This window comes from Styela clava, chromosome 3 (genome assembly GCF_964204865.1).
Source record: "Styela clava chromosome 3, kaStyClav1.hap1.2, whole genome shotgun sequence".
Lineage (NCBI taxonomy): Eukaryota > Metazoa > Chordata > Ascidiacea > Stolidobranchia > Styelidae > Styela > Styela clava.
In genome coordinates this window covers 1,554,381-1,580,105 of record NC_135252.1, presented here as the reverse complement: position 1 = coordinate 1,580,105, position 25,725 = coordinate 1,554,381, and the positions used below count along the sequence as shown (strand labels likewise).

Sequence of the window (25,725 nt, the reverse complement as noted above, 5' to 3'; positions counted from 1 at the left end):
CAATGGAAGGAAGCACTTTGCATATATATATAGAAATCGCTTTTTTATGGTATTTGCTCAGTGAATGTACAGAGGACTTACATCTCAGCAAAGTTATGAGTTATTATTGAAATGCCAAGAGCTACTGAAACTTCATAGAATTACCGTTGTGCATCACCCGACAGATATGAGCATCGCTCTCTTGTTTGTTTCAATTGCGGTTCAAACGGGCTACTTTTGCGGCATGATGGCCCAGCACCAGTTTGTAAAGTACACGAGGCTTCAACGCCATTCGGAATCGAATAATGGACAACGTAATGTTGTATCTAGTAATGAATACGAACTCATTGCAAACCCGTACGCGATTCATTTGGATCAAGTCCTGGAAGAAAGTGAAAAACATCTCGCAACGAAAGGCACTATTGTGACGTAGAGCATTCTCGTTCTCAATTTTCACTTATCTACGTTTAATTATAATTCATTGATAAATTGATTCCCCATTAGTAAATATTGGGAACAATGTAGGTCCAAGAATTCAGCCCTGGGAAACCGCATCAGATCTCGTTTTCAAGAATAACGTTGATTTTGCATTTAGAGGAAAATGATTTAATGATGGTAAAAATCCAACCAGGTATACAATAGAATCAAATTTTGTACACGATTCCGGAGTGCCAAACTATCAAAAGCTGCTGGAATATCCAAGGCAATTAATTAAGCTTCACCACTTCGACCCAGTACACGGTATGTTCTTTCAGTTTTCCTATCGGCGCTAGAACGTTTTCGACGAAAACAAATTGTCGAATAAAAGGTTATATAATTTTATGTGGTCAGCAATAACTGTGTTGATAAGTAAGTCAAGTACTTTGCTCATGATTAGCAAAATATTGATTGGGAGATATTTACCAGAATTGGTCGGAACCTGGCTGTTTTAAAATCGGCAACAGGGTTATCTAATTTCCATCACTCTGGAAGTAAGGATTACATAAACATTGATTAAATAATTTTGATAAAATTTCAGAGGAACATTACTTCAACCCCACGGCGGGTAGGCTATATCGTCTGAGCCGGAAGCAGTTGAGGATCTAAGCCTGGCAATTGCGCGGGTGAATATTCAAGGTTTTATCGAAACTTCAAATAATATTGTCAAGTTCTGAAAATTTCAGAAAGGATTAACTGTTTTGAATCGGGACTGCAGGTCTTTGGAAATAAATTAGCAAACAATATCGCTTTGGTCATAGATGGGTGTATGATTTGGGGGATGTTTTTGAGGGATGGAATGGCAGCTGTTGTTTAGGACAAGATTCTGTGGAGCAATACGGCTTTTTGCTGAATTGCAGAAAACAAATATTTCTTTTTAATTTTATCAAGCATTTGTTTCTGGCATTCTCAAATAATTGATCTATTTCGTTGCGCAATCTTCGCAGTCCATTCCACAGAATACCGTGGCGAAGAATATGGTTCCATTATGGTACCGTCCATTAGGAAATACCTGTGCAATACCAGTTCGCCAGTCTGATCTCCGAAGCGAGTAGCAAATATATATATCGTCCCAATCAGCATCTTTCTTATAGCCAAAAAAAAGATCGGCGGAACGAAGACTCGTGGAATTTGTTTCAAAATGAAGCTGCAACAAAACAGGGTCAGAAATATCTGGAAGAATTTAAGTGAAAATTGAGGAGACGGAACCAGAATCCGACATAAAGCGAACTAAATGCGAAAGTAATGGGCCATCCTAATATCAAGTTGGGAATGCGACAATTTGTGAAAAGTCATAATATGGTAAAGTACCGCCAATTATATTTAGGTTCAAGCAGGTGGACATTTGGTGGACAAAATTTCCAAATTTTAAAAATTTGTCAGAGGGTCAGTAAATAAGGACCCTATTCACCTAGTCGAAAATTTCGTAAATCAATAAACAGTTTGGAAACAAATACGACCCGTTAGCAAGAATATAAACAATGTAGAGCAGAGCAATGTCAAACGCAGGCACAAAGATAAACTAAGAATCTCAGTACGTCCTCTCCATTCAAGGGGTACACGGGAGGGAGTTATCAAATTTAGATGTCACGTTGATGGATAAATATAAAATAAAAAAAGCAACTGCGATTGCAGAATGCGTCGAGTGGCATCTACCCTAGACGAGATGTAAAACTCTTTGTCACTTCTTAATTATGATGTGGGTATCAAGCTCTGTCGAAAACGTTGAGATGATTTTGGGACGAAACTTTCATTTCATGGGAGCAGGTGGCCTAGCACACTACAACGTTTGGTATCCGCCACTTCGACGGATAGCGCATAGCAATAGCAGCCACGGCCTGGCCCGACCTTGGAAATGTTGTTTGAAATACTTTTTGTAATTTCCTATTTCATTCATTTTATTTCTATTCAACACATTCAATATTTTGGAGGTTTAAAATATTTGCAAAGTTTACCATTTGCTACCTCGTCTTGATTTGATTCTCATACCGCCAGCAAATTCTTTTTAATAAATTTTCTGTAATTTGTCTTGGGCGTTATTACGGCATATAACTTTGTACGTGATATTACTATACGGGGAATTCCAGAAACATATTTTACAGCGGTACGCTCGTAATCTGTTGATAATGCCCAGGAAAGTGAACGTAAGACTGTTTGCAAATTATGCCGAACACAGAATTGATATCACAGAATTTGAGCGCTCTAGCGGCATCACGCAAGAAAGCAGATTTTCATGTCACGCAATGCAACTCACGGTAGACATGATGCTGACATGGTGTGCGTAGTTTCCGGTCTCATTGATTGATTTTATCTGCTGCATTAAAGGCATTTTCATAAATCCTCACTAACGCGGCCGTTTAGATTACTTTCCAACAAGCTCTAGAGTTCAGATTGAACTAGCTGAGAATGCCAGATAATAATATTAAAACAGATGATAATAGACGAGGCTGTTGACAGGTTTTGTAACTCAATCCTGAAATATCGTTGTCTGTGCCTTCAACACGTATTCAAGTAAACTATGCATAATTGCACTGAATAGTATGGTTGAACAACCATTAACATAACGTAATGCCAGGAGGTAGACGACGACTCAGAAACCAAAACAGCAATTCTTGGAAGGTACCTCGATCGGTTGTCGGAAATAAAATGGGAAGTATAGACAAAATTCTGAATGTACAAGTTGGATCTGTTTACAAAAGGGCTTATGTCATTTTATCGTTGCTGGGTTTTCTATTTTCGGTAGGTTAACTTCGTATATATATGTTCATTGTTCGCAAATTGCAGTAAAAGTGACAAAACACATTAAGACAAGATTTCATGTTTAATCAAAAATAAAAATGACTTCGTTCGTTTGTATGCATACCAATGTAATTTTTTTTACATATCAACTAGGTGACATTTTATTGCACATAGAGAATAAGTTTGAAAACTGGAAATAACTTAACCCTAATTCTGAAATATTTTTTCAGCTTGCGAAACCTCCAGATCTCATACTGATGGTATTTTCTTCAGCCCCTTCGTCAGCATTCGTAGATAACCCGCATGCTAGTAATGTGCAGACAATCGTTACTGAGGTAATGATGAAATGTGACATAAATTTGCATTGCTTGTTTTGGAACCTGATCCTTTAGAATAAATACTATTAATCTGGATTTTAAGTGATGCAACACCATCAACCGAGTTGTACTGTTAATTCCATTTGTTTCAACAAGTCAACTTTGCACCATATTGATCTTTATATTTGCGGTTACATTACACGAAAAGCAAAACAGATTGAACTGACAAGCATTTACGGACACTGTAAGGTTAGATAGCAATTGGAATGTCCCGGCAACAGTTTGAAACCTAAATCGTGTTAAATGAATGTTCGTTTTCTAAGTACACGCCCCATAGCAATACTATATGTATATTTTCCCACTGAGTTTTCAATGAGAGCTGCCATACTGATGTATACGCTACACCAGAAGCACAAGCTGCTGAGGATACATTCTAGAATCAGCTGTCTACTTTGTTCTATTTTAGTGGAATTTAACAGATTCTCGAAATTGGATTCCTGGGTTTCTGCAATCAATGTTTTATGTTGGGTATATGCCTGGTGCAATAATAATGGGACAGCTATCTGATCTTTACGGCAGAAAACGAGTTTCTTGGATAGGTATGTGTTTACTCAAAACTAGTTGTATCGTTACTTGTTTTGTGCAACTTGGTATAATTGTTGAAGAAAAACATCTCGTCATAACTCATGAGGAAATCACCAACTTCAAATCGAATATCGTACAAGAGTTATTTGCTTGGTCTATTCAAGATCTGTTAGTAGATGTCTAGGGTATGTCAAGTACAAGTATTTGACCCGTATTTATGGGTAATTGAACCTAAAAAAATCATCCTCATATGTCATTTTGTATGACCGCAGGGTGAGATTTTATTAGGAAATCAACTGAACTCTATTCTAACAATTTCACAGTCTATGCACTCAGTCTGGTTTTTCAAATTGTCACCGGATTCTGTCAGAACTGGCAACAATTTGCTGCATGTCGAGCAATATCGGGGTTTCTCATAGGCGGACTTGGTGTGGTTCAGACCATTCTAACTCAAGAAAGTACTGGGTCGAAGCTGTGGGTGGTAAATGGTAAGATACTTCAATTATATTTTTAATAACAATATAAATTGCATTCACTACATAGGTACAAGCTATTTGAGATATTCCGGAAGACTTTAAAAACGTATTTCGTCATGTTGGCTTCGAAGAACACTCGGTAACTGTGAAACGAATTCCAGTTTCTGATTTGTCACCGAGTATATTGGAATCAGTGATGTATATTTTGTTAGGTTTTTAATACCAGATTGAGAATATTGTTGAGATTACTGAGTTAATGAAAAATTGCAATGATTTGTGTTTTTAACTTATTATAACTCAATCATTTATTGTCCATTATATAGCGAGTTTAGGTTTCATTCGATTCTTCGTACATAATTAATTTTCCCATGCGACGTGACGAGTTCAGATTGGTTGTAAACACTGACCGGCTCACTCTTGTTCTTTTGCGTAACTGTTCCATCGGAAGCTTATACACAATGTGAGTTTGACGCAAGCCAAATCGAACTTTTATATTGGTTAGTATACATATTTTATTGTCAGAAATAATAGATTAACCATAACACATCAAATTTATTACGTCAATAAAATACAAATTTTTTAAGCAATTTCAAAACATGATCGCATTTTCAGGCGCTCTTGCTGAAATAGGATACACAGCTAACATGCTTGCTTTCTTGTGGATTGCTTATCTGTTTCCAAGTTGGCGACAGATGTATTTCATCACTACGATTCCTGGGATCTTCGTTTTCATCTATTTTTAGTAAGTTACAAATACTCACAATATATATACACATATGGAATTATGGCGAAGGGGTTCTCAAGCGACTGGACTAGGTTCGCTGAATCACTTTATTTATAACACATTCATATAAATATTCATATAACTATACGATAGTCATTTGGTGTTTCAATATATTTTCTGGTTTCAACCGCATCCAATAACCAGATCCAGGACATTTGCTCATTTGTGTTTATTAGTTCATTTTATTGGTTCAATTTATCTATAATGCGAGTGTAGATATTTAAAGTTATTTACACAAAATAATAATATAATTAATTGTTATTGATTATGTCGGTCCTGGTTTAATAACTTTATATTCTATTTGACTTCAGCATCGTCCCGGAATCACCACGTTGGTTACTGTCCCGTGGAAAAATTATCAGTGCTCAAGAAGTCGTTGAAAAAATATCAAAATGGAATAAGTCAAATGAAGAAGGTAAATATTAAGAAAACTTAAGCATAACCGACAACAACAATATTTCAATCATCTTCAGGTGTGGATTTTTTTCATACATACTCCCTTTTCAACTACGTATTCCAATCTCGTGCCTCACCAGTGTAGATTTTTTTTTCAACAAACACTATGCTAGCGGTTAAATGTTTTTGAGTAAAAGGAACATGCTGAAATCTTCGATTAGTGAATTTCTGCAGTAAATCTCTGTCGAGTGTATATCTGGAGATTCCTATGTACGATTATTCCCACCAATTCTTTTTTCTATTTCTCACATACTTTTTTCTATTTTATCACAGTTGAGTAATCTTAATGGTTATTGACAGTTTTGGTTTTCTTTACTATGGAGTACGTCGTTATTGGAATGTCAATATGATTTTACAGGATTTTTGTTACCCAACCAATCATTTGGTTAAAATGGGTGTAGAATACTATCTCAAAATTGGGAAAAAAGTGATTTTTAGTTAGATGATTCAAAACCAAATGGTAAAAACAGTTTTGAAAAAATTCCAATTTGGGAACTATGTTCAATACCACAACGGTAACAATTGAAGGAAAATAATTCTGCCTGTGACAATTACGTAGAGTTCATTTCTCATCGATCATGTTACATTTCATATATATAATGGTTACCCAAGTTATATACGCCGCACATTTCAGGGTAGAATTAATACGCTACTAAATAAATGTTACCTTGTGGAAACTACATACCATCTAAGTTCTTATATTCTAAATTCAGACTACGATCTACTATTAGATGACGATGCCGGAACGATTTCAAGTGATCGCCAGACCGGTGATACAGGTAAGTAGTATATGAATAAATGAGCGGAATCACTTTTTTTGCCAAGTTCCAGAAACGACGTTGACAAATTGTTGCCAAAGAGGAAACTCATGGTTATTAATATGATGAAATTTTTTAACGACGTTTTGAATATCTATCTTTGCTAACAAGTCGGAAAAATATATCTTCGTTTTGCATTACACCGGATGACACTCTGTTATAGCATGTGATATACCCTCGATATTCATTTTTGAAACAGGGCAAAGCAATTCCAGAGAAATATCAACTGCCAGACTATTAACATCCGAACCAGAGATTAAGAAAACGAGATCTATTATTGATTTAATCAAGCATCCTACTCTTCGTTACAGATCTCTCATTCTGAGTTTGCAATGGTTGGTGCCTTTGAAAAAACCTATTTTACAAAAAAATATTGTTTAAATCCTTAGTAAAGAATTAGAGTCGATATAATAAGTTTTGACAATAGAACAGGCTCCTTTAAAGAGGACTATTGGGCATCGACTGAAATCCTGGATAAGATATAATATCAATACTATTGGACACAATTGGTCAGGTCTGAAAAGCTTTGATGACATGACAAAACGAAGCTTATTATTCGAGACTCTCCCAATGCTTCATTTACAGACAATGACCCCAATGAGCATTGGCTGAAAATACGTTTCTTTTGGAACTTCGAAGCTTTCTTTTAAGTCAGTGGTTCTCGAACTTTTTGGAAAATTTTGCGTAACGGTCTCCCTGCATTTTTTATGAGAACTCGCGGTCCACTAAAAATTCAGAATAGGAACATGTTATATCGAGCATTGATTTATTGCATGTTGTTAGTACAGTTTTTGGACACGTAGTGGACATAACGATCGTTTGAATTATAATGTTGTTGTTGTTCTTGTTCTTTGACACGTTTTTAAAAAGTCGCTTTTCTCTTCGAATACTGGACCAATTGCTTTGAAATTTTTAGTGGTTAAAGATAAAAATTTTCTCCAGAAGGCTATTACTTTTTTTTTCGCTATAACGTCATCAAAATTATGTGACTCTACGTGTCCATATATTTGAGCATAGCTCTCTTGTTTTTAATGTGATGGGCGCAATTGCTTGGCTTCCACCTGTTCATCTATTTGGGGGTTCTGTTTGGGCCATTACTCTCGTATCGTGTCTCATGTGTTACAAATAAACACTAAAATCTTTTCAGCACTATCCCTTATAAAAAAAAACGTCACAGCAGTGCTTTTGTGTCGGTGTCAAGGTCCCCACCCCCTCCCCCCTCCCCCAAAAAATCATTGGCGGACCCCACTTTGAGAACCAATGTTTTAGGTGACTGCATTCATGAAAATTATTTCAGAGTAAACAGTGTGGTGATGTGAATAACAGATCAACACGTGGTCGTTCGCCACTTTGTCTCGACTGAATTACGACGACTTACAGTAGAAACAGTAAATTTATTGCAGTTTCACTGTGACAAATTGTGGCCTCAAACAAAGCAGACAATATTTGAATATAGCAACAGTATTCAATTACGAAGTTTGTGGGTTATGGTGCTAACATGCAGTTATGTACTTAACATGTCATATAAGTTATCGACACTATATCGCCAATGCCTCATTCATGTCAATACATTTCATGTTATACATAAGTATAATTACTTCACTTTCATTCTCAGGTTTACTGCAAGTTTTGTGTTTTATGGTATCACGCTTGGATCAGGATCATTTAGTTCAAATTTTTATGTTGCATTCATTATATCAGGAATAAGTCAGATTCCGGCTGTTCCACTCTTTATTTACCTCATGGAACGAAAATGGTGAGTCGTTGCATACATTGAAAATGGCAGGAAATACAATTTTACAAGTGCAATAACTTCATTGACATTTTTAATGAAACATGGCCTAGCAATATTGATGGAATGTGCTGCGCAGCTCTTTCAACGCTTGGTTCCAAAACATTTAATAAAATACATTTTTTTTCATCACCTATAACAAAAATAGCTGAATCCAAACACATAAATTGCTTTCATGGAAAATAGTAAATTGCCAAACATAATATATAATTTTAGATGAACTATGCTATCATATATTAAACATGGCTAAAGTCTGAATTTGTATAAACCATCAACCTAACCTTAGTTAAACACTGTGAGGCATAAAATATAATGTATATATATTTTATAGGGCTGGTCGTAGACGAACGCTCATATGGTTTATGGCTCTTGGTGCAATATGTATGTTTGTGATGTATATCGTACCATTTGAAGAAGGTAAACTCTATTTATATTACAAATTCAGCTTTCATGTGCATATCAAGATCTCGGGGTTAGAACTTAATTAAATTTAACTTATTGAATAGATTGAATTTTTTCTTGTGTCAGAGTAATAGCTCTTTTTAATGAAAATTACAGCGCGATCTCCTTCAATTCCATTTGGAAAATTTCATTATTTTATATTAGGTGAGCATTCCAACTATAAACTGGCGTTACTGTTCTTCGGAAAAATAGGAATTAGCGGAGCATTTGATCTTCTTTATATATATACTGCGGAACTATTTCCTACTGTTGTGCGGAACGTTGGACTGGGTTCAATGTCATTCTGGGCAAGAGTCGGAGGAGTGATTGCTCCCTTTTTAGCAAATCTAGCGGTGAGTAGATTTCCTTTGTATTGTCTATATATGCGCAAGTTTAAAACGCATATAGCTGTTTTCCTATTTGGTATAATAATAAGTCAATGCATAATATTAAGCGCATGTACCCTATTTTTTTCATTATACCTTGAAAAGGGTTGAAATGTAATTATATGTAATATAAAGTGAAATTGATAAATCATCCAGTCGACTTGCGGAATAACACAATATTGTCACATTATACAATTCTCAAACTACAAAGTATGGCCAATTAACACATACAAACTCTAAGGCTAAGTAATAAGTTCAGTAAATTTTGAGGTCGTCGAACAATATTTCACATGGTCATTCATTAACGTTGTATTAATTAATGTTTTTGAAATTCAACCAGAGACATACAGGTTCTTCATTTTAAACACTCATCGCTGTACAAAAATTTACGAATATTCTTGCGCCTATTTTATATAAATATGAATAACATGATCTCTTTCCACGAAATAGTAAGTCTATTTATAAGCTTTCGTTAGATCATAGTCTAACTTCTTCAGATAAAATGAGATATTGCTGGCTAATGGTATAAGTCAATGGTCTGTTAAAAAATATTAATAGACCAACAAAGACTAGAATATTTGAGGTGGGTGGGTTGAGTCTGTCTCTATTGTGCTTTCTAGAAGAATGATGTTCTGAGTGCGCTATACAAAAACGGTGATATTTTAAAAACTTGTTTGACATATATGTGTTATTTTCAGATGTTTTCTGGATTAAATACTCCGTTTCTAGCATTTGGTGTTGTCAGTTTTGCAAGTAGTGTTTTTGCTGCTTTCCTGCCAGAAACAAGAGGGAAAATAATACCAAATACTATAGAAGAAGCTGAACAGCAGGAAGACGAAACGGATGAAGATTACAATTTTTCTTTATGTCGAAACACCAATAAACATTTGTGAAGTATTTTTTGCGGTCATTCACATACTTAACCCGTTTTACGCCAGCTATCAACTTAAGTTTCGACGAATAATTTTCAACAAGTACCAGGAGCTAGTTATTGACCCACACTGGCAAATTGAGGATATTTATATTCTGATTATGCGCTGTTCACGTCACAAAACAATGAATACCTATGATGATTTTGGTACTATAGTATACTATAGAGCAGGAGTGTGCAAAAGTGCGGGCCAAATGCGGCCCGCGAGGGAATATTGTGCGGCCCGCGGAGAAGTGCCAATTTTGAATGATGTGCGGCCAGCTGAACTAGTTTTTAATTTAGTTTGATCTGGTTCCCTTTTTGTTGCAACGCTTATATTCGAGTCCAATTTATCGTTTTGCCTATGACGTTACAGCGTCCTAACAGCGGAGTGAACGACGCGATTCACAAAGCTGTCACTTACCGAGCAGCGAACAATTGAAAGGAAAATGCGGAGCAGACGCTAATGAGTTTGTAAGAACGGGCAATTGAAGATTAAAGCAAATGGAAAGCAGTTTGAAAAAATCTAATATTAAGAGATACAAAAGCTAAATGATTTTTGGTTTCAGCCTATCAGTTGATTTTGTTTAAATCTAATCTAGAATAAGGACACCAAAGTATTTGGAAATGAATCCTGGCGTATTATACCGAAAACATCTCAACTAAGATAACTTTTCACATTTGAAAAAAGTCATGGCTCCAAATATGGCACTTTTCGGTTACATTTTTTTCTAAAATGGGGGTCATATCGAATTGCTAGCACTTCCATAGCAAATTTGGATGAAAGTATTCGGAGAAAGAATCCAGCAGCAAAGCTCTCACTGAATTCGTTTAAATTGAGTGGGACAATATATTTGAATCACAGTTTTAGGAAATTTATGCGCTTTCTGCAAGAACCCCTAATGATGACGACATGAGATCAATAACAAAAAGACACTCTTTTGTTCCTGCAACCCTATGTTAAATGAAGAAATGTGCGTCAAATTATGTCTACTTACTATCTATATATAGTGCGCCTTCAATGTTAGAAAAATTCATCGTTATGGCAAAAGATCAACAAAGTTCGCCAATTGCAATATTTAGAAAATTTCTATCCAAGCTCTAAGGTAACTCTAAAGATAATATCCCAATATGATTGCCAATTTTCTTTCTCAGGAAATTAGCTTTTTTGATCAAAGCTTTTGTAATAGTTGTATACACAAAGTCAATCTGAACACTTCGGATCATATTGCCATGTTTTTGTGTTCTTTCGTTGTAACCCATGTGCACAGCAGTATCGTTTATATGAAGAATTGCCTTCCAACTATATCGGTATAATACATTGTGTTCTGTGCATTTGTTACATAAAATTGTGTGTAAGACAAAAGGGTGAAACACATGGATGGAAATATAGGAAATAAACAAAAGCAAATACAAGTGTGAAATAAGTTTGACAAAAAACGTGGCAGGTGAACATGTCAAAATTAACACAGGTCATCCAGCCACAGCTAAAGCGAGTAGGAGTGATTTAAGTAAAATTTTCAAATATATTTTATTTGCTAAAATGAAATACAGTATACATATTTTAGACGAAGTTTTGAATATGAGAGTGTAGGATGCTCCAGTCGACTAGAGAGGGGAAATTGAATTGATCGGCAGTTAAGACAACGGCGACCCTGTTCCCTGGAACGCTGGAGTTGAATCATAACCGATAATTCGAAGATGGGGTGGTACGCGCCAAGATTAATTCTCAAACTTCGGCACGTATTGCATGCCCTTGCAATAGCATATCTTGAAGGTTTTGGCGTTCAATATTTAATTAAATCATACATGTAAACTTACTCAGTAACGTCTTAGCAAAATTGTCTGTGACGACAATACTGCACACAGAATTTAATATCTATCTATCTTGTTTGTACTGAATACACATTGAGTCTATGCATTAATTTTATTAGAAAGTCAACTCTACTGGCTCCAATATTGATATAAGATATCTAACGAGCATTGACGTTTAACACCTTTGTAAATAACAGTGCGTAAATATATAATGAAATCTATATTTACTGGTTCTATACTGGTCGGTGCATTTTTAAACTGTCCAAAGTTTGTATAAACAACGATGTCGGTATGTTTTAAAATGAAGTTTTCTATTTTTAGGAGCAAATGCAAGCATATTATGTAAACAATTCCAGCGTAGATATATAATTGTTACTACATGCATTCAAGCTTTCCCAATGTGTGCCAACCGTATTCAGAAGGATCTCCTGCATCGCCGAAAGACATTTTACTGACGGGCAATTTTTCCATATCCGTCAAGTATCCTTCATCTTGTGTCATCACGTTACCGTTGTTATCACAATTACATTTATATTGGTTGTTGACGCACGTGCCTGAATATAATTACTTTTCAATAAAATTATTCTGTAACAATTTATTAGATGAGGTGAAGTGGAGCTGAAATTTTGTAGCCCACTATGATTACTGACCTGTTTCTCCACATGCACAATATCCGTTTTGTCTTGAAGTTGAACCTCCCCAGTAAAGCATTTTTTCCCCACCCCGTGATGTCCACCATGCGAAAGGAGAGGCTGGATTCGTGTGGGCGATGACAGCGCCGCGACATCGAAACTAAATTTCGGTATAATGATAAGGTTAGATGAAGCGTCCACTATAAAAAAAAGGGTTTTCTTGGTATGTTTCTTTTATCATTATTTCCTCACATAACTTGGAATAATTTCCGCAGAATGCACCTGACGTTTTGTAGACAAGGTTGTTCGTGGAAATAGGATTTTGTTACATTTCATGTTTATATAATTGATTCTTTTGTACTAATGGAACATCAATAATAATTCGTCAGCAATATAAACTGGTTTAGCAAAATTCCGTGTCACCCGTCCTGACAACAATTTCTGTATGTTTTTATCGACTAAATATATAAATATAAATAGAATTCAACATTTTCTCATCTGCGGACGTATTCGAAGTAATCCATTCAAGTCACATTTACCTATGACATATTAATTCCAATTTGTTTCAATTCCACAAATGAGATGAACATAGTTATGAGTACCTTTATGTACTGCTTACATTCCACAGAATTTTTGATGATTTGAATAATATGTTTGATGGAAATGCTGTACGTCGGCGTGGTGGAATAACAGCCTTTACCCTCGCAGTTCTTTATATTTTTCTCTCGCATTAAATCATGCCAAATTTCTGTCACGGCTAAGGAAAATATAGATATAACAACATAATTATTATATTTGGGCAAGGCACAAATTCGATATCAAACAAAAAATGTTTTGTGCGACCGTGCGATTAATTAACAAACTACAAATCTAATTATAATTACTGTATATTGAAATGCACGCTTTTGTTAGCCAAGCTTATAACTTACAGTTGTTTCAATTTTGAAATGTTTTAATGGGAGATAATTGCAACACTTTTTAATTCTCGAACGATCTTTGGGATGTAAATCACATTAGCAAATCGTCAGTGGTGTAAAAATAACCAAGATGATCCATTATACGCGTGTATAATGATTATATTAGGATTGTCGTTGAAAAATTCATATATAATTATAGCAATAGAGTATAGGTATAGAAGTAAGTTTAAGCTTCTGTTTGGGACAATCTATTTAGCGACGAGGTTTGGCACCAGACAAATTTGTCTCAAAAAGACAAAATTTAAATAAATTATATAGGCTTTATCGGATATTCCATATCTATATTTCTTCACACAGAATTTTTTTTATGCTTTCCATTTCGACATTTGTCTGACGCCAAATCAAGTGGCCACCGCACAGCTGTTATCAACTGTCAGCTCTCAAACGAGTGTGCCCACAAGGAGGCGTCAAAATGGGAGCGCTCAATAGTTCGGTTTCAACAAAAGCAAGCATCAAATAATAACAGGTTTTGCTGGGTAATCCTAATATACCTTTGAAGTTGGAAAAATTGCAGTATACTTGAAATGTTTGGGTTGAATTCGATGCCAAGAAAGTGTAAAATCCTGATTCTGTTATGTGAAACTTGTTTTTAAGCTGCTCACACGTAGAAACGCCTGAAAAGTGAATTGTAGTGTGCGATGAAAAATTTCAATGGAGAATGAAACAACATATTTATATTTTTTATATCTTACCATTTTTGGGCTGAAAATCACAGTATGCATATATTGCATTTAAACTTTCTGGATCCCTCATCAAATAATAACCTGTTTTTGTAATTCCATATTCTTTGAGTTCACCACAGTTCGATACAGCTAAACAGTAAAAATAAACATTTCATAATTTTTTAACATAAACTATGCCCACTACCAGCGCGCTAACGCAATCAGTTAAAATATGCGATTTGCCATCACGAATCGAACTTTTATGTCGTGCGCAGTAAATATATTGAATATAATGCATGTCCTGTAATCATGGCATTCTATATCTGTGGAAAATTTTACGTGATCTCTCGTATTCATAACGAAACGTTTCTGCAACCCTTCCAAGTCTTCAGTTCTAAGTCAGGTCAAACTTTTTTATTAGGTCAAGCATTCAGGCATAAGCTACAAACCGGAAAACAAATACATTTCTAAAACATTGTTTCGAAGGAAACAAAATAACGCTCTTATGACAAAAATAGTTTAATTAACATTTTATGTTTACTCTGAGTCCAGTTCCGAGAAATTACATTACCAGAATCATGTCTGCTATTGTATTTCTGCTAATGCGCCAAGAACGCTTATGTTCAATCATGCCTACGGAAAGAAACTATCGATATTTTCACGATATTTTATTCTTGGCAGTGATTGCGTGATTTACTTATCAAAGCGTCCTAATATTTTGCATATTAATATTTATATTATTTTTTTCCAATGTTAAAACTCATGAAAAAGTGTACGCACAGAGCTTCAACAAACACTCAAAAGTAACATCTACTTAAATACCGAACATTTTACAGAAACATAAGATAAACAGTTTGAAAATTACCGACTTGTTTTCGTGAGATACCAACCCATTGATCCTATTTCCTGTCGAACTCGCTGTAAATCTGCGTCATTCCCCGGTTCACCTTTCATGCCTTGTTCTCCCTGAATGCATTACATCATTTTTTGCATTTGAAATATGTTCAACCTGACAAGTGTGCAAAATCACAACGACAAGCTACAGGTAATGAGTTTAACATTTGACTAAAAGCAAGCTGTGAAATTCTCATAACTGATTCCTAATTATATTTTTTTCAAATATTTTGCACCAATAAGACAAAAGTCACACTGCAGAACTATGAATAACAATGACTAATTAGATCAAGAATATTCAATATTACATTGCAATACTTGATGAATCCAGAGACCTATTTAGAAAAAATGTTATTAACATTTTTACTTGGAAAATACGTTGTCCAACGTGAAAAAATATTTCATCTTCAAGAAAATTAGGCAAAGAAACGTATACATAAAATCTTACAGCAGGCATTTGCGTATTTTGCAAAATATGGGGCTACAGGCAACTATATGTTATCAGATGTGAATATTGGGGTTTCATTACATTTGAGCCCACGTACACTCGAACCCATGACAATTGCACCTGCATACTATTGCACCTATGGAAATTTTTTTTGTTTTACAGTTATTTGAACCCATACTAACCCTAACCCATGGGTTTTAGCACCCGCATATAGATTGAACCCGCGGATATACACATGGGTTCAAATGTACGGTCACCGAATATTGAATATTCAATACTATCTCATTTAAATATATTATTGCCGAAAGGCAGTCTTCCAATTTGATCACATTCGATAATGTGCAACACATCATTCTTTTATACAAATATTTTCTTTTGCCAAGCATAAGCCAAGTTTTACTTTTTCGAAAAAAGCGGGTTTCGTTGTAGATTGCCTCGTAGGTTTTACTGTATTAAAGATCGCATTTGCATTTGCACCATCAGTTGAAATGAACTGAATACATCTAGAAATACAAAATGCAATGTAACTTCAAAAAATGGTACGAGGATGATTCGGTAAGTTAGTGTCTTACTTTAAAACCTCTTTCTCCCTTTTGACCCATAGGCCCAATCGGACCTTTCTTTCCTGGTCGACCCTGGGTCTGTCTTGCTGTATCAGATTCAGTTGTCGCCTGTTGACGAACCCCACATTGAAAATTAACAACTGTATGAGCACCCTTTTCACTTGTCAGTGTCACTCTGTCAGACGACAGTTCTTGGCTATTGGAGTGAAAAACTGCATTTGCAAAAGCCATATAAAATAAGAAGGTACGCATATCCCTACTCCCTGATTTTTTCGACATTTACTAAAATTGTATAATTCATTAATGCGTCTAAATAAAGTTCTATGGTTTAGCTTACAAGCAATTACTATATATATGTATTAAACACAAAAAAGTACATCTGCATATTTTGGTCTAAAAAAAAATCCATGTACTCAAAAACTCCAACTGGAACTTATGTGGTAATAAATGGACCACATTTTATACAATTCCTGAGATTGACTAGTAACTCTAGCAAACAAAAACACTAGCAATTCTCATAGGTTGGATTTGACTTGATAGTTGTTAACCCAAAAAATAAATAATATAAGAAGTAAATTGAATCTGCTGTCAAGAAAGCTATAAACAGTCTGCATAGTCACGGCATCATGCTCATAATCGACCGTATTAACCACCAAATGCATACTTCAGCTGTCGAAATTAATTCTTGTACGCGGTTTGCGTAATGCTGTCAGATTTGGATTGATGATGTACCGGCTGTTCAAAACTCCTTGGCCAAATTTAAACAGTGGTTGATTGAACAGTGGTCTAAAATAGAATTTTAACATACTAAGCTGCACTGTGTAACGGTCTGCTTATCTAATCTAATTTTATGCCGCGCTACGTGCTATAGTTCTCGTGTCACTGTTGGGGTTAGCAAATTATATGCCGAATCTTTAAGATTTTTGGTTTAGTGGAAGTACTATCTGCCTAGCTAGATGTTGAGTATATGAATATGAAGCGTTCCTGGCTTTGCGTCAGAAAAAATTACCGGCGTCATTGTGATGGGCCACAAGTTATCAATGATTTTCCAACTTTCAAATGACGGGATAATCTTTCCTTACGCAGCTGTAATTAAAAGTAATTCAAGATTGATTATGTCGTAGGCCCATACATTCATTAAAATGTAGTATATACTGTATCAAGATTGTGAAGACTGCGGACTCAAATCGAAGCATTGTATCGTATTATTTTTCACAAAGAAAAAATAAATAAATAAACGGACCAATTAAAAATATTGTTCGCAATGCACACTTATGAGCAAATAAAACCAAAGTTTATTTTGTAAATTTTCTCTCGTAACACTTTGATGATAGAATGAAGAACGTTCTCATAAAACTGCAGAAAGTCTTCAAACTATTTGCTATTTAAGAGTCTTTTCTTTCGGCCATTGTATTAGTCAGCGACCTTTCTATAATAGCATGATAAAATCAATATCATATAATATTGTCCGCATAATGGCGATCTAAATTTGCATTTTAGGCAATATAGTAACAACATCGCTGCTTTGAATTCTTTTCGTACTACCCCACTGTAGATATGGATATTTAAGCACATATATAAAAGAAAAAAGCAAGTATTCACATGAAAAATTCAGTTGATAGGCAGTACAAGTCACGTGTAGCTGACCTAAAAATAGAACCCGCTGTCAAATACCATGTTTCCGCGAAAATAAGACCTACCCTTAAAATAAGATCTAGTAAATAGCAAAAAATAGTCTCGTAATTCTCTACTTTGTAATTTTGTTTTTGATAAATGAAAATAAAAGACATCACCCCGAAATAAGCCCTAGTGGTATTTTTCAAAAGGAAATTGAAATAGGACACCGTCTTATGATCATAAAAACAGAGTATCTAAGCCCTAAAGAGAAAGCAATTCAATGACGATTGGGACCATATAGCCATCTCTAGACGTAACTGTTATGAACGTGATGTCGTTTTAGTGAGGCCATTCTGTAAAATGTTTACAATCCTGTGATATTTTGGAGTGCGTCATTGCGGCAGATGAGATTTCGCATCATGGCCCGCCTGATTTTTCTCAAACCCTCTCACGAGGGCACTCGAGGTCGCTGCAAAGTCGCGTGTGTGCGCCTCGCAAGCTATGAACGCATTTGATTAACAATGCGTTTCCTAACTGTTTTTGGTAGCGTAACAAAGCATGCAGTAGTTTCATTCCAGCTATTCTCAGCGTAAAATTGGTGAGCGGCAATAAAGCCCGGGATTTTAGACAGTTTTTAATCTTCATCTAACTCAATTGAGGCCTCGTTGCAATGAAGGTTTTAAGTGCACTTCTATGACGGCGGCTGTTGGCGAATGTATTTGTTGTAAGGCCCACTACACAGGATAGAACTACACTAACGCTTGTCTCTTCCTATTGCTAACCAGTATGACCACATTGCTAACAAAAATTCTAGCACTTGACTATCTTCTCTAGCGGTTTTGCGCAAGAGTTGTTGTTAATCGCAGTGATTCCATACGTTAATTGATTTAAGACAAATTGAGCAGCAGCAATTATTATTATTAATCAATTCGATTGTAATACAAATACATGTATTCTAGTTCAATACATTCTGGTCGCTTCTATCCATTGAAAGGCATATGTATCATTGGTCGAAACTAAACTTCTCGTGTTAATGTATTTGTTTGAGATTGAGAGGACAACGTTAACATTGGACGACCAAAACCATAACATATTTTCCTCAGAAACAAACCCACAAAACACCTGTATATCAATATGGTATAGTCACCGCTGAAAACACCCTAGCTTATTCACCGAGGGTTAAACTTCGGTAGAAGTTGATCAGGTTTGAGAAAATCACTTGACTTTGTATCAAATAACATGTGTGGTTTTTCTAAAAAATGTATAAACTTTCCTCCTAGTCTTGAAATAAATGATATGTAACGGGCCCAATTTAAATATGAAATTTTTCTTTGCAATTCACTACTGTCATTTGCTTTGGCTTGTATAGCTGAGTATTATATATTACTGTTATGTATGTAAATTATGAATCCATGTTTAACAAAAGTTGGTGCCTGTATGCATTTGGATACCTTTCTTTGCTGTACCTAACTGTTAAAAGTTTTATGGACTATACACGTTTTTGTTAACGTATGTTACAGATTCGCCAATAAATTTCGAAAAAACTTGGCAAATGAGCAGTTGTTACAGGTGCAACTGACGGAATCGGAAGAGCAATCGCAGATCAACTTGCCCATCGGGGAATCAACATTTTTCTGATAAGTAAAAATCAAGAAAAATTGAAAAGGGTTGCCAGAGAAATTGAGGAATTATATAATGTTGAAACTAAGTTTTTGAAGTTCAACTACATTCGGTTTGATACCATCAATAATGTTTCACCATATGATTCCATATCACAAGCTTTTGAAAAACTTGATGTTGGAATACTCGTGAATAATGTTGGAATGCCAGCGGGAGATGTGAAGGAGTTTCATCTATCACATAGACCTAACCAAACTCTTTCCATTGCAACAAACAATCAAATTCATAGCAAGGCGTCTTCCAGGGCAAAAATGACTGAAATAATTCTCTCTGGGATGGTGGCACGCAAGCGAGGATTGGTTGTCAACATCTCGTCAATGTCGGCGTCTCACCCTCATCCCATTGTTTCAACTTATGCGGCATCGAAACGTTTTGACGATACGAGTATCGAAAATATGGAATCGTGATTCAGAGTATTCAACCAGGATTTGTGTTCACCAATTTAACAAAAGTAGTCATAAAAAATGCAATTTTGGCGGTACCAAATGCTGCTACGTTTGCCCGACATATGATGAAAACTCTGGGAAAGGCAGATGTGACGTCAGGCTATTGGGTACATGCCATTGTTCGTTGGTTTTATACAAGTTTGCCGGAAGGGAATTTGGCACGAAGTTTGAGACGTACGTTCAAGGCTTTTGGAGAATGACAAAACAAGACGTCGTCACCGACTTTAGACAGTGGGCTGCAACAAATCCAATAAAAATACTTATGAAATTTCTACTGACGTTGACAAGAGATATAATTGTGCCAAGAAATTCATCGAGTCTAAGATAGTTGAATTCATACTACAAAACGTACATTTTAAGTAGCTTCAAAACATCTATGCTTATATTGCTATCGTGTGGGCGATCATCATTGGGGATTACTTAGATACGATGCGTTTAAGGCGTCTGGTGTGAACACAACATTCTGCTTAATCAATGTGTAATTAATCACTTATAACGGATAAAACGCTTTATTTTCAGTTGCAAACAAACAGCAAAACGCGTTAATTAAGTCTAGCTAAGAATGTGTGCGAATCGAAATGAAAGGTATCCAGACTGGATAACATGTTGGCTATCCTGCCATTTAGACACGCAAAACTAAACATTGGTCCCTGTTAGCAAAAATCTTAATGGCCTTTGTTTTAATCAATATTTCTAAATATGAAAATTAACCTCGTACAGAGAGGGAAGGGTGTAGGAATCCCACCCCATGTCGCTTCTGTAATCAAGTGTTACTTCAGAGTTGGAGTGTTTTTTTCTTTCTTTCAAATATTGCCTTCGTTAGGAACAGCGATGTACAAAGCATGTGGCTCACGAGAAACCTTACCACGAAATCTCAAACAGCTGTTCACAATAAAATTTAAGAGTAAACCTTAGGCTGAGTATATTTCAGATTGAAATCATCTTGTGTGGTGTACTATCGCAACGCAATGTTACATCAAAATCACGCTTTAAGAAGCGTGTTATAAGCTTGATGCGACAGAAACATGTTTTGTTCTGTTATGTCTGGGTCGACAATAGTGGAGCTTGACGATGAAATTAGGCAGCCCTAAAACATTTGAAAATTTGTATTGAAAGCATTTTTTGTCAAATAAAAAATGGACCCACTTGCTTAATATTTTATAAATATTTTACGAGTTCCAAGTCTTATAATTTGAAAACAAATTTCGAGCTCACGCTCAGTGAAATTATGAAAAAATCGCTGGCAATTGGAAAAGCCAAGCTACTGTCGCTAAAAGGAGCAGCAAAATGTTTTATTTTTGTCCAACTTATTAGGTTACGTGATACGTGGAACACAGTGGAAAATCAGCACTCATACTCTATTCGGAATCAGGATGCGTGTTGATGTTCGACGCCGTATTTTGGTGAGGTACGACGTTCCCGCAAACTGGCAGCGGCCGTGCAGAGCGACGCAACTATGAAATGGAATTCGTTTTGAAACTAAAATGTCGTCATCTCAATCTTTTCTTTTTTCAACAGGACAAACCACTGTCCGTTTTGAAACTTATTTTCAATTGAACGAAACGATTTAAGTATAAAAATATTCACCGAGTTCACAATGGCAGGCTCTTTAGATACGTATGTCGCCAAAGAGGTTTTTGGTTGTCAATGCGGAAATTTTTTTTTTTAGGAATTAGAATTATTTAGAGAGAGACTTGAAATTTTTGGTTAAAAATCGATTTCAAAAATATTAAATCTCCAAATTTGAAGTCCCAGACTTCTTTAGATGATGGTTCTGATTGCTTGCTAATTTTTAACGGCATATATGGTTGAATTTAATAGAATACTCATTGTGCACTAGGGTGTGTCTAAATGTGCCCCACTAGTGAGGTGCAGTGGGACACTTGACAAACGTATTTTTAAAGCATTTTGGTGGTAAAATGTGTGTCGCTCAGAATTTCTTAGTCGCTGAATAAAACTTACATGTACGCCCTTCTTAATGTCAAATGAATGCTATATGGCTCAAAAGATGCAAAAGAAAGAAGTTTCCAAACCTTCACATTCCCTTACTATGATAAAAACAACCTATTTGTTCAAATCTTTCTTTTCTCCTGAATATTGCCAAGGTGACTGATCAATTACGTTGCACATCAACAAAGATTGCAGTCAATAACAAAAAGTGTGGAAATGACATTCATAATCAGGTTTCGCTATAGCTGCAAAAAATAAAATTCCATAATGTCTATATCTTATCGCATCTTAAAATCACTAAATCTTCATGGAATGATAAATGAATATTTATTTAAAAATATGATAAATGTGACACGGCGTTATAAATAAAATGTTGAGTTGCATGAAATTCGAAATTGTAGTTAGAGATGTACTCTAACCATTCAAGTAGATTGGATGGTAAGTTGAATTTAAGAACATTACTGATAGACAAAACACTATTGATAGATAAAATTATCCTTCCATTTTTTGTACGGTTCTATGACAAAAATGTCCAGAAATAGAAAAATATAATAATTCCTAGATTTGTTGTTACTTAGATAAAAAAAAGACAGCGACACTCAAATATATCGCAACGAAAGCCAGAGAGAAACAGTACCGACCCCAGCTGCTCTAGTGTACGGTACGGCCAAAAACTTTCGACTTTCGCGTTGCACGAGAGAGGTTGCAGAACCGCTACAAATAATTTTTATTAATTTTGGAGAGGTAATCACAAACAATTCCGAAGTGAAGACGAATCACATAGACCCCAAAGTGCGAGATCCGAGAATTGATTGAAGCCTAATTTCCCTTATGTCTCATTTCCTTATGGAAAATCGCACCAAGACGTTCCAGAGCAGGGGTCTCAAACTCGCGGCCCGCGGGCCTAATTTTTGATTACGGCAATTAAGCTACGACGCCCAAGCAATCAGAATGATCATTGAGTTCTTTGATCCATACTTGAATTTCTGAAACACAACCCTAAACTAACAAATAGCATGCAAAAACGGGGTAATGTTTATAAACACGCCTGAAAATATTTCTGAGTGACAAGTATCTGAGCATTTGCGAAAAAGTCTATTGTTACGTCACTTGTTGCGTCTTGCTGATTAGCTCATGTTGCGGAATAAACAAGGAAGTAGATGATCGGGGAAAGGTCCATCGCGAAATTACTTACATTTATGTTTTTAACATGTTTTGCGTATAGAAAAACAGTAAAAAATATTTAACTTTTTAAGTTTAAACGGATGCGGCCCGGACTCACTAAAGCTCCGTCTCGGCGGCCCCCAGGTAAATTGAGTTTGAGACCCCTATTCCAGAGCAAACAATCAAGGCAGATCGTTTGCGATAGAAAGATTTTTAAATTTTCAATAATACATCGACATTTTGCATATAACCGCAGTTTTGTATTTTATATGTGAATGTAGTATTATGGAATGCGCCTGATTGATGTTCATGTCGGCTGTAACAAGTATATATGTCTTTATATCCTATGCTTTAGAAGCCGTGCTTTTTTCCGTGGTGTTGTAGGGACGACTATTTGCATAGACCAGTGTTTCCCAACCCGAGTCCGCGGTCTCAAATGAGTCCGTGGAGCGTTTGAATGAGTCCGCCCGCACGTGCCAGAAATTAACTATCAGCCAAGTTACGATTTACGTTAGAATTTACACAAAACATAAAAAGCAAGTTTATTCACATAACATTAATCGAGTCAATAATTACTGGTTACTAAGTAGGGCTGGGCATATAATTGAATATTCAACTATTAGAATAGCAATTTACAATTGGAATCTTTAGTAACAGCTGACGCGACGGGTCACTTGCGCGTCGCCTAAACAAACGATTAGATTTCACAATTCACTTGCGGATTTCCGACCAAAACACGACGGCACACGCGTCTATAGATTTTCTCGCGAATTCAAACAACGAAGAATAAATATTTTTTTCTGGTAGATGTCAATGGTGGCAACCACAATTTTTCTAAATTGAAAAGCGGCAATACAGAATACTAAAATTAAAACGAGAACACCATAAGTTTTGTTTTATGATGGCCCGCGACCGATTAAAAACGGTTTTTTGGACATGCAAATCTCAAAATTTCGGGTGCTACGTTCTATAAGAACCAGGGCATTATCCCTCAAGATTCTTTGCTTTACTGCCTCTACATTGGTACGTACAGTACTAAAGTGCCGTAAGTGTTGTACGAACGGCTCAGATTTGTCGAATTGACAAAAATACGAATCAGAAGAAAAATAATTGGGCACTTTACCACGCATTTTTGTGTCTGCGGATTGTCATGATATTTTCTGAGTAGTATGTAATACCTTTATTTCGTTAACACAACCTCAAATAGACATGATCACAATTAAATTAATAACAAGCAAGGCGATTAATATGTATTTTTGATTTACTAATATACTTCAAATATATTTTTAATAAGTACTAAATCAAGTTGTATCTTCTGGAAATGTAAAGCGGATGCTCCTATCTTGTCGTAAGTCGACACAGCCGCGTGTTGAACACTATTAAATTACAATGAAAAGAATTTTCGTCGTTATCGTGTGTTGAATATTGTGCGACAGTAAAGGCCATTATACACTAAAAAAGTCGGCTCTTTTAACGAACGCGTAATTGCGGCGAATTTCCGATTTTGAACTTCTGTTGTGTTTGGTTTTATTGCTTCTTCGCACAGAGTACGGTTGCAATAAACGCACCTTGAGTCCGTAAAGGTTTTCGCCGATGAGAAAATAGTCCGCGACCAAAAAAGGTTGGGAAACGCTGGCATAGACAAAACAACTGCATCAACCGTTGATCCAACCTTTAATTAAATCACTACGCGGTGCTCCCGAAGTATGCGAACCAAGATGGCGGACATCGGAACGTAACATGGGTAACAGGTTAGGGTTAGGCGATAATTTTTTTTCAATTTTCCTTATTTTAGTCCTATTATCTGTTCGAAGACTAGCCAAGAGCCTCCCGTAGTATTTATACCTAAAATTATGGCCTAACCCTAACCTAGTACACATATTACATTCCGATGTCCGCCATCTTGGTTCGCATACTTCGGGAGCCCCCACTACGCTTCCTGGAAGAGTGCCAGCATATCCACATGATGAAGCCTGACGTGCTGAACAATAACAATCAGGTATTGAGATTTGCTTTAAAGACCATGGCATGCTTTGTACCTTGTATTGCAGGTAAGAATTGAATTTTTAATGAATGGGTCAAAAACAATATTTTTATTGTGAAAAAGAAGAGTAGCATCCAGTTCTCGCATAGGCTACCCCAAAAATGTTCTCCTTCCCTCTTGTTTCGCGCACCTCCAAATGGGACGGCTGTAACCAAGTTGCGAGAAATGTTTATGTCAAGGTAATTCAATAGCGTCACTTTTTCTTTGTTCTAATGACACCCGCAATTGAATTATTACCACCTTACTCACGTATTGCATACTCCAACGACACATATATCGCATATTCTATTATACTTTTTCATTCATGAAACTTGCTTTGAAAACAGTACTATGACTTACTTGCTGCATATATTGATGTCATTATTTGGAAGTCTCATTGTATTTGTTCTGTAAACATGACAAATTTCTCTTTATAATATTTGTGACTCGATGATCACCGGATTCATTGTTTATTTTGCAAGCTACCGGATTTTTTTGCTATGCTCTTACAAATTGCCCTGCAAGAGTGTTGACCTCCGAACCCTTCCCGTTTTCTGAAATGCTTTTTCTTTTACGCGGCTGATATGTATCACTCTTTGAATAAACTGGGATACCTTTATAGTCTACCATACTTTAGCTTTATAGTTGTCTAGGAATAGAGCTGGGCCGAAAATATGCCTGTCGGTAAAGTATA

General features: G+C 35.8%; 2 protein-coding genes and 1 pseudogene across 3 annotated transcripts; 2 read left to right on the top strand and 1 right to left on the bottom strand.

Annotated features, from left to right (window-relative positions):
- Positions 1–2,727: 2,727 nt before the first annotated feature.
- Positions 2,728–12,419, top strand: LOC120343294 (solute carrier family 22 member 15-like). 2 transcript variants are annotated; one of them, XM_039412430.2, is made up of 13 exons: positions 2,728–3,195; positions 3,426–3,530; positions 3,979–4,111; positions 4,421–4,585; positions 5,186–5,315; positions 5,669–5,772; positions 6,527–6,592; positions 6,831–6,966; positions 8,247–8,387; positions 8,755–8,840; positions 9,030–9,217; positions 9,949–10,144; positions 12,297–12,419. In XM_039412430.2, the coding sequence occupies exons 1-12, from the start codon at positions 3,025–3,027 to the stop codon at positions 10,141–10,143; spliced, it is 1,620 nt and encodes a 539-aa protein (XP_039268364.2). In that variant the 5' UTR covers positions 2,728–3,024; the 3' UTR covers position 10,144; positions 12,297–12,419. The 2 variants fall into 2 exon arrangements, with proteins under 2 accessions (XP_039268364.2, XP_039268363.2); XM_039412429.2 differs by lacking the exon at positions 12,297–12,419 and adding an exon at positions 10,537–11,657.
- Positions 11,772–16,475, bottom strand: LOC120343295 (EGF and laminin G domain-containing protein-like). Its single transcript, XM_039412431.2, has 7 exons — positions 16,161–16,475; positions 15,137–15,212; positions 14,277–14,396; positions 14,076–14,198; positions 13,210–13,364; positions 12,626–12,767; positions 11,772–12,529 (listed from the first exon to the last, which is right to left on the bottom strand). The coding sequence occupies exons 1-7, from the start codon at positions 16,428–16,430 to the stop codon at positions 12,351–12,353; spliced, it is 1,065 nt and encodes a 354-aa protein (XP_039268365.2). The 5' UTR covers positions 16,431–16,475; the 3' UTR covers positions 11,772–12,350.
- Positions 16,476–19,321: 2,846 nt separating this feature from the next.
- LOC120341861 (very-long-chain 3-oxoacyl-CoA reductase pseudogene) lies at positions 19,322–21,003 on the top strand (annotated as a pseudogene).
- The last annotated feature ends 4,722 nt before the right edge of the window (positions 21,004–25,725 follow it).